General features: G+C 43.3%; 1 protein-coding gene across 1 annotated transcript; it reads left to right on the forward strand.

Annotated features, from left to right (window-relative positions):
• The first annotated feature begins 152 nt into the window (after positions 1-152).
• LOC139618296 (sphingosine kinase 1) lies at positions 153-14,379 on the forward strand. Its single transcript, XM_071474120.1, has 5 exons — positions 153-1,317; positions 6,927-7,076; positions 11,179-11,273; positions 11,643-11,758; positions 13,306-14,379. The coding sequence occupies exons 1-5, from the start codon at positions 891-893 to the stop codon at positions 14,213-14,215; spliced, it is 1,698 nt and encodes a 565-aa protein (XP_071330221.1). The 5' UTR covers positions 153-890; the 3' UTR covers positions 14,216-14,379.
• The last annotated feature ends 4,081 nt before the right edge of the window (positions 14,380-18,460 follow it).

Here is an 18,460-nt window from a genome sequence, read left to right on the forward strand (position 1 = left end):
AGGAAACGTCACAAACCACGTGATTTCCGAGTAGGTGCGGTAAAAGTTAAGGTTTTTTTTTTTTTTTTTATTCTTTCTGTCAATTCAGTTTGCTATGAAGACAGTAAACCAAGTGCGAAACCACAAACCTCTTTAATGATGTGACAAAGACTTAACAAAATATATATATACAAGATATGAAAAAACTGTCTACATTGTGACATGAATATGGTAAACTTAGAATTTAACATAGCCCTCTAGGTAAAGTATGCAACTCATTAGGTTGCTCTTAAAAAATGTTATTTTACATTATAAGATTATTATTACTGAGCTCCAGAAAAGTGAGCCTTAAGGGGGGGGGGTTGTTTCCAAGGAACTATAAGGAAAGAAATGTGGGCTATGTTTAAAATCTGAATGTAATCAGACATTGGACTCATTGTCATCATAGTTATTTTCAAGTTGGCTAAACATACGGGTGATCCAGTTTCTATCCTGTAACTTTTATTGAGACAGAAAAGATGGAAGGACGTCAGGCCAAATGCTATTGGCTATAGGCCTAATTGAATTTTTCAATTGATAGCCTACGTTTGTAGCCTACATAGCTTCAAATACTGACTTGAAACTGATAAGCCACTTTAGTGTGGGCCGATTTCACCAGCTTGCACCAGGAGCAGGCACAGAGAGGGCAGAAAGCGTGGAGGGGAGGTTGGTGTCAGGACAGCCGGCTGCGCTCTGCTCCAGCTCCATCACTGCCATTCCCCGTTCAGTCACTAGGGAGAGACTCTGAACTAGGAAAGCTGTTGTCATCGCACTCACAGGGTCCCACAGCAGGCTGGTAGTAGGATCGGAGTCTACACCGCACCGCCATCCGCACACCGGCCTGCGGGACGCGTCGGCACTCTCCGCCCGGGATGGAGAGAGACGCCTCTGAACCGGACCCATCCCGTCACCGGAGCGGGGTCGCGGGCGCGCTGTACGGGGAGTTCACCGACACGCTCAACGACAGGGTCCGGTACTCGGTGAGCCTGACGGAGAGCGCCCTGACCATCCAGAGGATCTCCTCTTCGCCCGGCCGGACTAAGGTGGTTTTTAACTTGACCGACTGTATCGGCTGCCGGGCGTACAGAGGGCCGGACAGCGCGGACGTCGGAGCCTACTTCACAGCCTATTTCTACCCGTTCAAGAGGCGCTGGATGAGCGCCGGGGTGGCCCGGCAGAGAGTGGAGCAGTGCTTTCGGGTCGCGCTGGTCCAGGACCCGCTGGCCAACCTCCAGGAGGCTGAGAGGTGGGCTCATGCCATCAGAGATGCCTCGGTGCTGCAGGCGCCCCGGAGAGACGGTGAGGACACGGGTCGCATCCCTTTGATGCTAGAGAATGTAAATTTAACACATGACTTTATCTCAAAATACACTGCGGGACTATGTGGGACAGATAGAGCAGTGTGTTTTGATGAGAGGATGAAAAATACCACCAGGATGGATACAAAAAGTCATCACTGTGATTTCCTAATTTTATATGTGGCAAAAGTCTTGTGAAGTAGAAACCATTTGAAAGTGGGCTAATATAGGCTGACCTGACTGAAGCCCCACATGATACTTCGATGATACTCACAACTTCCTAAAAACAGGTTTGGCACATTCTGTCAGCTCTCAGTAACCTGCTCCACCTGCTGTGAGAGGTGATCCACCTGCCAGCAGCAATCACAGCTGCCTCATTCACTCAAACAGCCCATTCCAGTGATGTTTCTGGAGCCTGCTGTAAATTCACACACACACACAAAACTGATCACTTAAATAGTTCGATTTTCAACTGATCCTCTGTCAGCAGAGAGTGTTAACCCGCTGCCCAGGCTTCATTATTCCTGCTCAGTAAATTCCCACTGAAATTTTATTGTTAATGGGTGGAAAAATCATATCAAAACAAAGGCTGTTTTTCATCCCGCTCTGCAGCAGCTACGTCTAATTAGGTCTCATCATGTCTCGCTCTGTTTAAAATGCAGACTGTCCTCAGGTTCCTTTGTCCTCCAGTCTCATTAGCTTCCCTGTGCTCCATCCTGGTATACAGTGAGACAGCAATTACCATGAATATGATGTGAGAAGTGTTTGTGCTGCTAATTATCCCTATCACTCATCTGGGAGGAAGTGGTGGAACTTGCTGATGATGAGATGAAGCTGTTCGGGCCCCAAAATGATTGAGTTTATCATTAAGGTGCAAATTTCTGAGTCCACTGTGTCGGGTCAGGTGATATCCTTCGCTGCGGCTCCACCTCCAGATACAGCAGTCCAAAGACGAGGCGGATATTTGACTTGGCAGTGACTAATTTGGAATGTTGGTCACCAAAGATGGAGGCAAGTGTTAGTCGGGGGAGGAGGAATGAGGTCACCCTCCTGGTAGCAGCCTCCAGGTGTGCACTGCAAACACGGAAAGAGACTGGGCTCTGTGTGATGATCAGGAACGTCCAGCCTCCCTCTGTTCTGCAGCCAGCAGGACTTTGGGTTTCAGCCCTGCATGCCGGGCAGGCAGGCAGGCAGGCAGATGGTAACCTAAGAGGTAACCCCCCACAACCCCCAGCACTGTCCTCTCACTGGACTCATCAAAGAGCTCCAGCTTTTCAGACCACACATACTAATCACCCAGCTCAGCCATCTAACAATTTTTAGTCTTTCGTTTCAGATCTTCCTCACTTCTTTTGAACACAGCGACCATGTGATCACATCACTAATTTATAAGCTTGTTTTAGCATCCCAGATCCAGGCCAGCCAATAATACAGTATTTAGCAGAATATATTATGTGTTTTAAATGAGTAAAATGACAGAATAGCTGCTTTTCTGCCTTGTTGCAGAGGGTGTATGAAAGTCAGTGAGATTCACTAATCCCTCATAGAGTATTTACCCCCGAAGTTAATTGCATGTCATCTCATCTGGCATTGCAGATAGAAAGGTTGGATTAAAAGTCCAAATGCAGCACAAGATTTTAGGCAGAGAGCCATTACTATGGCAAACTTTCATTTAAGCATAAAGTGGATAAACATGAAATTTAATATGTGACGATATAGTTTATAATGAGGTTATAACTCTACTAATTTCGTTTGCGTGTGTGTTGAAATCTATCGCACCAATAGTCTCACAGGGTTTTTATTCTCACTGCAAGTTCATTGGAATGAATGAGCCGTAAATAATGAAGTGAATACACTATGATACAGTCCTGCTCACGTTAATGGTCTGCCAAAGCGTTTCCCCTGCTTAGAAGCTCAAGTAGTGAGATTGCATGCGAAGGGATGCGTTGATGGTTACTTGCTTTGACTTTTCCTCCTCGTGGCTGCTTTTGCTGCTATCGGCTCTATCCTTTTCTGGTAGGAGTTACAGATTTAACATTTATATGCTGTGGAATTTTATATTCTTTTGATTCTCTTTGTGCAGCAATAGCTTTGTGCACTGTATTGATTTTTAAAAAATCTTATATTCTGACCCAGAACACCCTCAAAATTTTCCAGTGTGTGCTAAGTTCCATTACTTCTCCAGTGAAGGAGATGAGAGCTGAATGCGTCACCAGACGACCTCTCGCCCCGTCCAGCGTCTCAGTCCCTCTGGAGCCTTTGTCTTCTGCTCTGTGACACATGGCTGTGATGGCCTGTCAGCGCCCCCCCACCCAGCCCGGTGATGCCTCAGTGGGCAGCGGCGTTTATACTCTGCCGACCTCCTCCCCTCCTCTCCAGCAAACACTCACCCGACCCTGGAATGCAGTTTGTTTGCAGACACGTCAGTCCAGTCTGGATATAGTGTCAGTTTCACTGAGGCTGCTTTCACTGAATTGCCCACACACTTGTTTCTGCTCCAAGAGTTTCTTGAATGGTTTTATGTTTTAACAAATCCCACCTGTGCTGCAGTATGCCACACTGATGCCACATCACATCTTTATTTAGTATTTTTCTGCACAGTGATACACTTGTGGCAACGAGACGGTAACGCTGCTCTGTCAGTTCATCACTTGTTAGCACTGACACATTGTCACATCCAGTCTGCCTGGCACCTCTCTGCCTCTGCGTGTGCGTGTATGTGTGTGTTTACCCACTTGCAACTGTGAAATACACACTGCAGCTGAAAGTTTTCTTGCCCGTGTGATGGGCAGATTGTTCCCAACAGGTATCTTGACTTCACATCACAGACAGATTTCACATACACCCTCACACTCTGCATCTAACTTTCTGTCACACACAGACAGGCTACACACACATGCACACACAGACACAGACACAACCCAGGAGGAATGTCCAGGAAGAAGTTTTATATCTAATAATTACGTTTTTTAAGTTATGACTATCGTAAATGTAGTTGGAAACAAGAGGCTGGGTAAACTGAAACACCTAGTGTCTGATAGAGCCACTATCATGGCTGCTGATTCTTCTTCTTGTTTGGCCACATTACACTATTTCAATGCGAACAGTATGTAAAATCATGTCTAAAATTGTTATGGTTATCAATTAGCATACATTTCCAATACAAGAGTTGAGGGACTTGACAGAATTCCCTCTTTCTAAGTTATTTAATCCCCTCAAATGAATAAGTACTGCCTTGCATGACAAGTGATTTCAGTGCAACGTTTCCGAGTAACGCTACATGGGTTTGAATTGCATGATAATCAGACTGAATGGCCGTTTCACTTCATTATTCATTATTCTTGTTGAATCTGAGATGTGGACAGAGATTCAGAGGTGTGGATCCACTGAGCAAGACAGAGGAGCAGTTCTCCACCTTATCTGGTTCTGTGTTTTCTGCGTCATAAATTCCAATGTCAGAGTTGCCAGAGGATTTTGTTTTTAAAGAAAAAGGATTTCAACTTCAGGTTTGACCTTTTCAAAGACATTTGCGGGTTTATTAAGGCTCTGCTATTCAGCTCAGCACAGTCGAGTGCTAATCCTGATTTTAAAGCACTTTCACTGTCAAAAGACAGTTTCCACTATATTCTGGAAGTGTGAAGAGGACCCTTTGTGTCTGAAAGCCACATTGTGTTACAATACAAGTAAAAAACAATGGGAACCCCTGTGTGAATGGAGGCAGGTTTGGCATGTGCCTGTGTGTTATCGCACTCTCACCTCGCTCTTCCTTGGGGGGGGGGGGGCTCACAGCTCTGTCTGTGAGATATTTTTGTGCATCTGCTGTGTCCCATCACAGGTCAAATGAGGAAGAAGGAGGCAGCATCAGTGCATCACAGGTCACAGCACTGGAAACAGAGGCTCCAAACTGTAAAGAAGAAAAACCCTCAGACAGAGTGGGCGCAGATAGATGTCAACTGGTCATCTTACTGTATCTCTCTTGATTTGTTCATTAAGTGGCAAGAAGTGGTGGATTTTAACCATCCATCACATTTTGTGCTTCTGATACTTCTGTAACCAAAGTCAGCATCAACTGCAGCCAAATAATTATGCTGGAAATTCAAACTGTCCTCCACGTCCAAAAATGGAACGATTTTTTTTTGTTTGTTTTTTGTTTTTTTTGGCCCTTCAGATTCACTTGATATGGTTTCTGGCGAGTGTGTGTCTGCTTTGAAGGTCGAGTGTATCTGCTGGCAGAAGCGTTTCTCTGAATTCACTTTAAAAAACCCTCTCAGCTGCAGCCAGCAAATGTATTGCAGTTAAGCGGTTAAACTGGACCCTCCCACATAAATATGTGTAAAGAAAAGAGCAGGAACTTTGTGCGATGGAAGAAATAACTCATAACTCAAGGCAAAAGTTCTGTTAAGGCAATGAGATCATTTGATCTTCATTATATTACATTACAGCCATTTAGCAGGTTTTATCTAACCCCAGCTCAACACTTGAGTTACAGTTGATCCCCACATCACATCACCTGTAGCTACATTTTAGCTTTGCAGACATTTTAAAGATTATTTTAATCGTGCCTTTCTCCCCCTCTCCCTTAAAGCAACTGTTCAACATTTTGAGAAATGTGCTCTGTGTGAGTTAGATTTAAGGATTGCACGGTAAAAATGAAGCTACAGGTTGTAGCTGGTTAGCTTAGCTTAGCATAGAGGGAAACAACGAACCTGGCTCTGTTGAACAGAAACATTCTACCTGCCGGTGCCTCTAAAGATCACTAATTAACATGTTGTATATTATTTGTTTATTCTGTACAAAAACCAAAGTTTGCTTTACTGATGATCAACACTGCACTATTTCTTGCCACTGTGTGGTCTTTACTCCAAGAAATGAGTGGTCCCACCCAAGACCCCCAGAAAACAGCAAATTGTTATTTTTGCACTTCGGTTCTTGTCTGAAATAAAATAGTGATATTGCTATACGGCTGTATGGCTGTAGCTTCATATTTACTGTTCAAATGTCAGAGTGGTATCGATCTTCTGATCTAATACTGCTAGAAACCTCCCAAAATGTTGAACTTTACCTTTAATGGACACATAGTGCAATAATTCCTCCTCATTGTTTTCTTTCTTACTATTTGTTTTGTCTATTTTTTCCAGTATCCAGTAGTTAATTGTCTAATTTAAAATTATAATCTGCATGGAGACAGTTGGAGAGGTGCTGAATCTCTACCAACTCTATAGTCACTCTATTACTCTGTCTTTCCTTGAGAAACACAGGCAACAGGAGGATCTCCTCATGGGCATGAAAACAATGTCACAGAACTGCTATTAATAATCTGTAAGATCCCAACTGAGAAGCATCTGAAAGCGCTCTCTCTAGGAAGGAAGTAGCACGTCACATCATCATTAAGCGTCGTCAGTCTGTCACAGCCTATGACTTTGAGTTTCCTGCTCTTTTTTCTGTAGCACATATCTGTGCCACAGAGACCCTGAGGGACAAGGCTGTCCTCATACCTTCTCTGGCATATTTGATCATGCATAAGAAGATCTACTCCTTACTTCTTGCTTCATCTCTATCCTTGCCTTCACTCCACCCCCCCCACCCACCCGCTCTCTCTGTCTGTCTCAGGTGTGGCCTATACGGAGGTGCGTCGGCCTTGCCGGGTCATGATACTGGTGAACCCACACAGCGGGCGCGGCCAGGCTCTGCAGCTCTTTACTGGCCACATACAGGGCATGCTCACTGAGGCCGCAGTTCCCTACACACTCGTCATCACAGGTTAGTAACATTTGTACACACGCAGACCTTTGTTGCTCACGTATTTATATAATACTACAATAATATGACATGAAATAGCTGTTGAGGGGATTAAACTTTCAACCCCATCATGGTGCAAGCATCATGGACAGATAATGAAACTATGAGCCCCTGAGCGCAGACATGCAAAGGGACCCCACCCTCCTTCCTATGAGCAAGACTCACAGATTGAAAGAAGAAATGCAAAACATTTATAGCAATATCGATAATAATCATTTTTCTATTGAAGAAGTGAAACTGACGAAGGTGACTGGAATTAATGGAATTAATATATGAATTGTTTCAGACTTACTTTGACTGTATGGGCATATTACTATATGTGGATGATGTAGTTTTACTCAGTGGTGCCGGCAGGATTATATTTCATCGTACGCACAAGCACCACCTGTCAGCTTGTAGGCTACCTTTAGGTTTCCCACTAGGGTTGCCACCCATCCCATATAATATGGGATCGTCCCGTATTTGAAGATAAAATGCTTCATCAATTTGACCCCTGTCCCGTGCTGTGAATAATGTAATGTCAAGTAGAACCAAACTAGTTATAGCCTACAAGTGATTTGGAGAAATGTATCAATGAGCAGTAGACTGACAAGGTTTGTGTGCTGTGAGAAAATCCGTGTGGCTGCTTCTGATACATAAAAGTAACCACGCAGCATCGTGAAAAAATCATTTAGAAAACAATTACGGCTGCCGGCGCCACTGGTTTTACTTGCTGAACAGGAAGAACGTCTGCAGACTACGCTGAACATTGTTGTGGAATGGTGCTGGGAATGGAGACTAGGGATGAATCAAGACAACACACAAACAAAAAAGAGAAGTTCAGCTGCTTTTCATTTTGGTTCAATAGTGCTGTCATATCAGTGCAATTATCTTGGCTTGACGCTGGACGAGCACATGACATTTAAAGAAGCTGTTAGTGTTCTCGCTCAGTCAGCCGGTAGAGCACTGGGATCTGTACCAAACTAAAGTTAAACAATGTGCTAGTCTAGGATTCCATACTTATAAACAACTTTATAATTCATGTGTGTCCTGTGTCTGATAAGGCTTCTGGTGTTTGTGGTTTCCTTGACCAAACAGGTTGTACTTGATTTTTCTTTTGTTTTGAGAGTCCTCCAACATGTCTGACAAGAGACTCGCTATAAAGATATTTAATCAGGACACTTCACACAGCCATGATTTCTTATTTATTTTTCATAACAGGTTACTTGATGTCCAAGAGATTACGACAAAGTGTTTCTATGTGTTGAGAACAATAGTCTGTTGAAAAAATGTAAAACTTAGTGTCTTATGTAAGGTATAATTTAAACAAGAGAGAGATCACTGTGTGCACAGTTACATTCAGACTGCCAGTCCAAACCTAATGCCACTCCAGAGGAGGGCAGACTTGGTTTGTTGTGTGAGCATGGTGAAATGGAGAATGAGGTTCCTGTCTACGAGGACATAAGTGATGTTCTTTTTAATAAAATGTCCTCTGTTTATGTTCATTTCTTTTGGTTGGATGATCATGAAAAAACTTCAGTTTTGCTTCAGGAAGGGAACTTTTATGGAGCAGCTTGGGAGAGAAGGCAGAATATTTTAACACTGAGCTGTAATATATCCTGTAATTTTGAAATGAAATGTTTGACCACAGCAACTGTACTTTTGGTGTCTTGTAAACCCATGAGGGTTGGGCACTTTGTGCGCAGGGATACAAAAATAAAATGACACACAAAAATACAATATAGTTATTTTGCAGGTGAACCAGAACTCTGACTCTCAGACAAACAAAAATGACTCAGTGATGTAATTTATGGTTATTTTACATCTTTTTAAGTTATTTCCTTAACTTTCTAACAAGAAATATTAAATGTCACCTCATACATAGGCCCATGGGCCCAATGGGTCAGGGGGCCCCTAGAACTACGCCCAGTTATGCCCATTTAGTAATCCATCCATGAGTACGATCACTGTAAGAACAAGTTCATTGTGCCATTCGCACACACTCGCACACTTAATCTGGCATAACCACAGTATGAACAAACTTTCATCTCTGCAGCAACTGCACTATCTGCAGTTATTATGCATTATTTGTGTAATCACAAATTCACGGGTCGCGTGTTCACAGCAAACATGAGCACATGCACACACACACACCCACGCCGACATCTGCAAGTGTTCAGGCACATGCACACTGATACACAATAAATTATCATGCAAGTCACCACAGCTGCTCCACATTCTGTCTGGGTTTGAGGTGGCTTTTTGTGACCTTAACCAGTGTCATCTGTTGGTTACTGTCATCAGAGGCTCTGAACTCCAACTGACCTCTCTCTCTGAATACCAAGGAGCTGCAGGGGAACAGGGACAGGCTTTAATGCCAAAGGTTCAATGCACAGTGTGTCATTTACCCTTCGGGCTTTAATTTTAACCCCCTTCCACTCCAACCCCAACTCTGTGTGACAGGATCCACAATCTGACAGGTGAGAATAGTAAGCTGAATCTCCGATGCATCTCAAAGTGAGCTGGAGTGTGACAGCAAAGGCAGAGGAAAAGGAGGGAAACTGTGTCTGTGTGTGTTTATTGGAGAAAGGTGGCTGATGCGCATGCAGGCTCTTTGTGCAGACTCCTGGGACTTTAAGAAAGGTCAGCAGCTGGATGGTGATGAAAAAAGACAGAGTAATTACCGACGCCGACCTAGGACGAAGAAGAATGGAGCGGAGCAGAGAGGAGCGGGGGAAAGTATGGGTCACTGAGGTCCTTCTGTGGTCAGATACGGTAGCCAGCCAGATGTGACTCTGAGTGGATTAACTGGCACAACATTTGCCAAAGGCACAACTCCTTGATGAATGTATCGCATAGCCTTTGCCCAGGGAAGGACAAGTACCGGTGGAGGCGCCTCTTGTGTCAGCATGTACCTTTTACATACTGTATGAAGCATCCAGTGTACCAAGCTTTATCTCTACCCTGGTTAACCTCAGAAGAAGGCAGTAGAGTGTGACACGAGGAGGAAAGTGCTGCATTTAGAGTGAAACTACAGGAATTTACCCAAGATTTCTAAGTGTGCGTTTACAGAGCCATCAAAAAACGATTGGATCACACGAAAACCACGAGTAGCCTCGTTTCTTCTGGTTTAGGTTGATGTTCCTGTTGGTATTTGCCAGTGACCCCTTGAATAAGGAAGTAACTGGGAAGTAAAGCATCAGCCTGAACACTGGCAGCCTCAAAGTGCTGAGTCAGCTGTGCAGCGCAGTTACTCCCTCTGCCTGTGTCTGTCAACACAGCACTGCATCACTGCCATCCCAGCACACGGCAAACAAACAGCAGCGCCACCAGGGGAGAGAGAGGCCCACGAGAGTGCAAAGGGGACGGATGGGACAGGAAGAGGTTGAGCAGCGTGAAAGGAAAGGAGAGGACAGTTGTTTTTATTTCACTGCTGTCCTCAATCAATAGCTTGGCTGGAGTGGATAAATATTTCCTTCATGATGGCACTGCATCAATAATCACTGACTTCTTTGCTGTCTGCCTGCCCCTCTCTCTCTAAAGCTGCCTCTTTTCTCTCACACAGACACACACACACACACACACAGCACTACGCTGGGGAGTCTCGGCTGGTAGGACTGTAGACTTTAATGCTGGCGGAATGAGCCCACAGAGACCCCCTGCAGAAGGACCCACTCAAGGATGCTGCCAATAAAACTAGGCTGAACAAATAGCTCGGTCCTCTGCCGGCGCATTAACCAACACTTGCACATACACACACACACACACACACACACACACGCATACTGAGCACTGGATGCACATACACACATGCAGATATTTGTCGGTCACAGATGTTTGCAGGCCAGCTAAGCTGCCTTGGAGCTGTTGAGTAGCCACTGGATGGGCTAATGTGATATGTCTGGCCTGATAGGGGGAAATTGAATCTCTTTTCTGCCTAATCTCCCTGATCCTACCCCAGAGGCTGGCGATGAAGGGAGCGTGTCTCTTTCTCTGCCCTTTCATTTTGTCATTTTGTCCTACACTTTGTCACATTTTCTGTTTGTGTCACACATTTTTCTCTCTCATCTCTTGTGTCCTTCAGAGCACCAGAACCATGCACGCGAGCTGGTGAGGAAGGCAGACCTGTCGCAGTGGGACGCCCTGGTTATCATGTCTGGAGATGGGCTGCTGTTTGAGGTGTGACCTATTTCTGCTTCACGGTGACATGATTGTCAATCAATCACCGACGGAAATGATATAAATACATGAACGCATCTCTGTTTTTATTCTTAGCACTTTTCAGATTAGGCCTGTGAACATTTAATTTGTATTTATACGTGACACAAGAGCTCTGTTTCTATGATTTGAGCACCTAGAAAGCCATTGTGTGGATGCTTTTCTGCTCAGCGCTGTACTTTGTTTTGAACGTATAAATCTTCAGCCAGGGTGGTTTCAGGTTCCCATACATGTCACAGAACAGAACACATTTTATTGCAACTTTCGGTCATACACATATGCTATTTTCTATGTCTGATTCTCCTTTTCTATTTGTTATTCTTTATTCAGGTGATAAATGGCCTGATGGAGCGAGAGGACTGGCAAAAGGCCATCCAGACCCCTCTGGGTATTCTACCAGGTGGCTCAGGCAATGCCCTGGCTGCCTCCGTCCACCACTACTCACTGTGAGTCAGTCCATTAATGAGTCATTTAAATGCATGGACTAACAAGGCAAAGGAAGAGCAAAGAAGAACCTTCCTCAGCCTAAAAAAGAATGATTTATCTCCCTTCTGTGTAATTATGCCAAAGGCTGACTGGGCACATCATTCCTAGGGAGGGAGGAGAGACAGTGGAGCAAAGTGGAAATGCTTCGCTGTGCAGCAGGAGGTCATTTTAGGTTCCAGATAACTCTCAAAGGAATGATGTAATGGGTTTAGAAACTGGCACATTATGAGTGATTATAGTTCAGGGTGTTGCTGTGGAACCAGTCAACCCAACATGTACACACTACTAACTTTATATCATCTCCATCTGCTGGTTGGTTGTTGGCACAACAGCAAAGTAACAAACAGGAATTTATTTGTCATCTCAGTGTTGTTATACGTGTCTGTAAGCCATTACAGAACAATACGGTAAAAACCTTGTGCACGATGAACATTATATAAAGACACAACATGATATAATCTTTCAAAATCTTTAATTGCTCAATGTACTGTATTAAGTTAATAAAAAAATAAGTTAAGTTAAAAAAACAAAATTGAGCGCATAAAGAAAGAAGTCTCATTTATTCTGTCTCAGCATCCTGTCTCTGGTCTGGGTTAGGCCAGAGATTCTCATCAACATCACAGGCGATATTGGCTCTAGCCAAGCAGTGGGGGAAAAAAACCCTATGCGCCTTATCCACCCATGGCAAGCCTCAACTGTAATATCCAAGACTCCTTCAGGCCAAGACTTGGACTGGAGACCACCAAGTTTCCCCAGTTTTTTAAAATTTTTTTTATTAATCTTAACACAAAACACTTAGTAGTTTTCTTTTGAGCGCTTTTCACATGATGGGGATGGATCTGTCGTAGTTGCTCACCCAAAAAACTGTCAAATGTATCCCTTTTTCACCTTTGTGTAGTTCTGACAGTTGCACAAACTTTCAGTTTTTGAGTTGTACAAACACATTTTTGAGCCAGTTTTTGTTTGCAGTGTGAAAGCAAATTAAAAACACTTGCTTCTCCCTTGTGGACTAAAAAGTTTTGATGTGTAGCTGTCAGTTACAGCAGATAAACAGCACGTCGATGAGCCCAAACCCTCAAATTTTGAGCCTTTCAATTTGTAGTTTATTTATTTCAACTGCTAACAAACTAGACTAAGACAGTAAACATGGTTAATGTTGAACCTACAGCATGTTAGGATTAATTGTGAGTATGTTAGCATTGTAATGTCTGCATTACTCTAAGCTCAAAGCACTACTGTGCCAAAGCATCCTCACAGAGCAGCCGGCATGGTTGCAGACTCTTATTGTTGTTGCACCAGTGCACATTTTCTCAGCTATACAAGCCATGGAAATTATAGCACAACCAGTGTATTATGTTTAAATTATATTTATAGTCTCACATTCAGAATAATAAACAAATACACTCAATAAATATACAGTCCTGTTTATAGTAATTCATCACAGTCTCCTGTAATTTTGTGTGATACTATGAATGCATCTGACTATATTTGTGTAATACTCCCTCAGGTCGCCTCCAGCATGGAATGAAGAGCTACTATTGAGCTGTGGCTTCATGCTGTGCAAAGGTCTGGTTGGCTCATTGGACCTGGTGTCGATCCACTTGGCCTCCCAGCAGCGCCTCTTCTCCTTCCTTTCCTTGGCCTGGGGCTTTGTGGCAGATGTTGACATCGAGAGCGAGAAGTACCGCCATGTCGGAGCCATCCGCTTCCTGATGGGCACCCTGGTGCGTCTTGCCTCCCTCAAAGTCTATCAGGGCAAGTTAGCGTATCTGCCTGTTAAGGAGGTGCCAAATCTTCCAAAAGGGAGCATCAAGGCTAACCATCCTCCCCCCACACCACAGCACCCCTCACTCTGCTCCTCCCTTTCCTGTCGGCTCATCCCCAACCCCTCTCCAAATCAGAAGTCTTGCCACAATCACAACAGCACAAACTCCAATCACAACACGGTGACCAAATCCTCCAACAACGCTTTCTCCACCAAGAGACCTGAGACCCTGAGTCATGGTGAGGCCCCAGCACTAGTGGACTCTCTTCTTCCGGGCCTGGACCAGCCAGTCCCAGAGAGCTGGACAGTAGTCAAGGAGGAGGACTTTGTCTTGGTGTTGGCGATTTACCAGTCTCATCTTGCTGAGGACCTGTGGACCGTCCCTGGTGCGATGGCAGATGACGGACTGATTCATCTGTTCTACGTGACAGCAGGAATCTCCCGTCCTGCCCTCCTGCGCCTTTTCCTCGCCATGGAGAAGGGCGCCCATTTGGCGTGCGGCTGCCCCCACCTGGTGTACGAGAAGGTGAAGGCCCTGCGGCTGGAGCCCATCTCTCCACAAGGCATGATCACTGTGGACGGAGAGATGGTAGAATACGGGCCTGTTCAGGCTCAAATCCACCCAGGACTGGCCAGACTCATATGTGGATGAACCTGGATTATCTTAATCTTTTTCTGGTTGCAGAGCTTTCTAGTTTGGCCTTTTATACTCAGTGTCGATTCTTTTATGTATGCTGTGTTTTCAGAAGTGCCAAAGACATTTTATCAGCCTCTGGAAATTCCTCTATTTTTCTATATAAACATGTGTCCTCTCAATGTTTGATTCAGGGTCAAAGCCATGGATGGTTGCTCTTGCTGTTGGCTGGTCCCAGCTTAGTGAAGGAGAGAGGGATTTTGTGTGTGTGTGAGTGAGTGAGTGTATGTGTGTGCACATAACAGAGAGATCTTTATGTATGTGTGTGTGTGTGCGCTTGTGTGTATGTGTGAGATTGTGCATGAGGAGCTTTGGCACATAGCGGCACAGTGCTGTGGCTGAGGAGTGCATTGTGCACGCTGCTGTCGGACCTCATAAGCATGACACACGTGAAGAGAAGCACATTTCCTGTCCCGGGACACTCCTCGAGAAACCACGCCCCTTGTCCAAGTGTACTACACCAGGCCGTCAATCTCCCTCCTGGGCCGCTCTTACAGCATCACCTCCCCCTCAGCTTGGTAAAGAGGAGCTTTCTTACTAAGAAGACATAAATCCCCTGGGGATTTGATGTTGACAAATCTTTAATCTTTACTTAGTTTTTAATAAAAAAAAAAAAAAAACTTGAACAATAATAGATCAAGTCATACTAAGCGTCAGCGCCTAGTTAATTTAACTCCCCTGCCTCCTCTCTCTGTGTGCAAACTTCCTCCAGCTGCTAATGCATGAAGTGCTAGAGAGGCAGACAGAAACCTGGCCAGCTGAGCTACCACCACCACCAACGGCTGATCCATTTCCTCTCTTGTCCATGCTCTTACCTTGCTTGATCTGCAGCCATCATCAAACTGTAGCAACTGCCTCCACTCGCACACAAATACACACACTCTCACTTTCTTTTCCCCATCCCCCCCTCCTCTTATGCACAGATCCTCACATGCACACTCATTCTCTTGCATCTCTGCAGCACTTAGTGGGGGGGGGGGGGGAGGGGCATGGTCTGCCACTGTGCATATGATCCCCTCTCCTCTTGCCATCTTCTGATTGTACTCTCTCTCCCTCCCTCAGTTAATGAGCCATCAGCACCTAATGTGTCCTTAATATGAAGCTTTACATCTGCAAAAGCGTGCTCAATGGTGTTGGAGAGGGTTTTTTTAATTATATGAATGCTTTTAAGTGAGTTTCAAACACATATTATACTGGTTGAAGCACACTGACGTGGAGAGAGCAGGTTTTCACACCGAGTCAGCCAGCATTGCATATTGAGAGGCATGCGATCAATGTGAGCTGAAGGGAGTCAAGTGCTCTGCTCCGCTGCTGTGGCCTTTTTGCAGGCTGTAGGTGCTGTGGTGATGAGCATTAGTGCACTGGAGCAGAGGAGAGTGCAAATGTTAGCATTATCATCAGTGCCCCCCTTCACTCTCTCTCTCTCTCTCTCTCTCTCTCTCACACACACACACACACACACACACACATCAGTTTACTTCAGGTCACAATGACCGCACCAGAACTCTTACACCCACAGGTATGCATCAGCTGAAAATCATAACTTAGAGAGTGAGCTGTCTTTACAGACCTTAAAAAACAAATCAATGTTATTCTATTCTATTCTATTCTACTCTATTCTATTCTATTCTATTCTATTCTATTCTATCATTTTAAAAAAATACAGAATGTCAGCAGGGTGATAGAGATTGTATGAATGCTGATGCGTCAAACAAAATCACCTCTTGTGCTGAAAGTGAAAAGTAGGATGTTGACAGGCTAATGGGGTTCAAAGAAGTGCTGATTATCAGCTTTTGAAGGTTTTGATGAATACATCGTGGTCATCCTGAGTGCAATACAGTCAATCCAATGACTGATAGCACACGTTATTTTCCTGCTGCTTTTCCTGGAGCTTGTGAAGTAGCCATGCGTGATTGACCTCCATTTAAAGGAGCATATTATTATATATTTTTCACATTATGCAAATATTAGGAAGGTTTCTTTAGGGACTGTATTAAAATTACTGGGGTATGGAGGGGGTGTGAAGTGTTTTTCCTAGCATTGCTAATATTTTCCTTTGAGGCTCCCTTTGATTTGCTTAAATTTATACAACACATCAGGCCTGAGCGATATTCTCAAATTTTCCAAGCTTAGCCACCTAGTTCACACACTAATCACTAGAGTATTGCCGTGACTTCACCTCTTGAAAAACAGATAATATGTCATTAATAAACACAGACCTTCAGTTCAGACTAGCATTTAGAGTCATTTTTTCAGTGAAATCCACTTGGATGTGACTGTTAATTTCACTACAGGTTAGATCCAGCTAGCTACTTGGACACAGGTGGACACCTTGAGTCACCATAGTCAGTGCATATACAGTGCAACAAATCACGTAACAAGTTATAGTGACTCAGGAAGGCTAATGCCGCCCACTTTCATTGACATTACTATTGTAGACATTTTACACAAAATTCAAATTAATCAAATTAATTTGATATATCGCCCAAGCCATAAAAGACATTAAGCTTTACTTCTGATCTTACTGATATTTTACAAAGAGAGGATTGTTGTTGTCCACATACAGTAAAATGTACCATTATGACTTGTGGCACACAAAAGCCATGTTTTTAATGTAACTATTTGATCTCTTTATTTATGTATTATTATTATTAATGTTAGAATAAATCTCACCAGAGGAAAAAATGACAAAAAATATAGATCAGAAATGAGAAAAAAAATCATTTTTGCTAAATTCAGTAAAAAGACAAAAAAAATATCAAAACCACTCTCCTTTCCTGATCCCCTCTCTCCCAACTAATTTTTATACAGTCCCTTAATAAGCTGTGATGTACTTGAAGCTGACCTGAGTTAACATCTGTAAATTTAGGTTTCCATTTTCACTGCAGTGCCGATTTTTACCTATAACTTGATTTTACATTCTGGTTCTGACATTTACATACAGTATAGTGTATGGTAGTCATACAACTACAACTGATGCGCAACATGCTGTACCTTCTACCATAACTGTTATCCTCAGTGAAGTTATCCAGGTGCTTTGAATGCATTATCATGTTCCGCAGGCTGCACTCATGAAACTGCAGCTGCCCACATGCACTGTTAAATGTATTAAGTACATCTCATAAAGGGAGAGATAAGCTATGCAAATGCCTTGTCATGGCTGCAGTTATCTGGAGTGAGGGGTCCCTCTGCTGGACCACTCATATATCACTCATTGAACTATATGGAGCAGCAGTTTAATTCTGGAGTACATTTCAAACCTCTTCAAACAGGCACCTCTCTCCTGCTTCACATACAATTATCATGAATGGATTAGTCATGATCATAACATACATTAAGCTCAGCTGCAGGAGACATTGCATTCTTCATACAAATCATCATAAATAAAGAAAACCAACATCCAGCTTATTGTTATTGAACATAAGAGAAATTTACTCGATACTTGCATAGAAACACAACTGCAAATAATAATCAATAATGTCAACATCTTGATGTTGGGTGTTGTAACACTACTGTTAACTTATGGTACTATACTGTTAAATTGTTGTATTCCACTGGCTGCTTTAATGTAATAGCAGTTTTTTTTAAACACAAATGTTAGTATTTGTCTTTGCCATGCCTGTCGTGGCATTTTATAAAAGATTTAAGAAGGTTATGTACCATTTGAGTATGACCTCAAATGGTACAAACCTCATTATGACAAGCCCAATAATTTTTTTAGGATCCTGTAAGAATCTGAACATGTTATTCTCTCTGTACCATGTACACTATGTTTAACTCTTCTTAGACATTTGTGTCTTGCTATTGTATCTACACTTCTCAAAAGCCTGAAATAATAACATGATTTACAGATAGGTGATGAATGTTTTATTGATTGTTTTGTTGCTTTATGTGGTGATAAACCGGCTGTTAGTGCAGTAGATCAGGGGATTCATGTAGTATGGTTGAATGTGTTATACTGTCTGTGTTAGTAACAAAAAAAAAATACTGTTCTGTAAATTGTGTGCCACATATTTGCAGCTTTTCACTTTGAAGCAAGTGGAAATAGGGAAAAATGTTTATCTAGAAAGTGCCTTAGTCATTACCCAAGACAGCAGATAGGTGGTGCACAGACAAAAAAAAAACCACACATAGAGAAAAATAAATTCCAGGCTCTGATCTGCACAGGGCACAATACAAACACAACTCTCTATTTTATGCTAA

This window comes from Trachinotus anak, unplaced genomic scaffold, assembly GCF_046630095.1.
Source record: "Trachinotus anak isolate AG129_WGS33_773 ecotype Australia unplaced genomic scaffold, CSIRO_AGI_Tana_v1 ptg000003l, whole genome shotgun sequence".
Taxonomy (NCBI): Eukaryota; Metazoa; Chordata; class Actinopteri; order Carangiformes; family Carangidae; genus Trachinotus; species Trachinotus anak.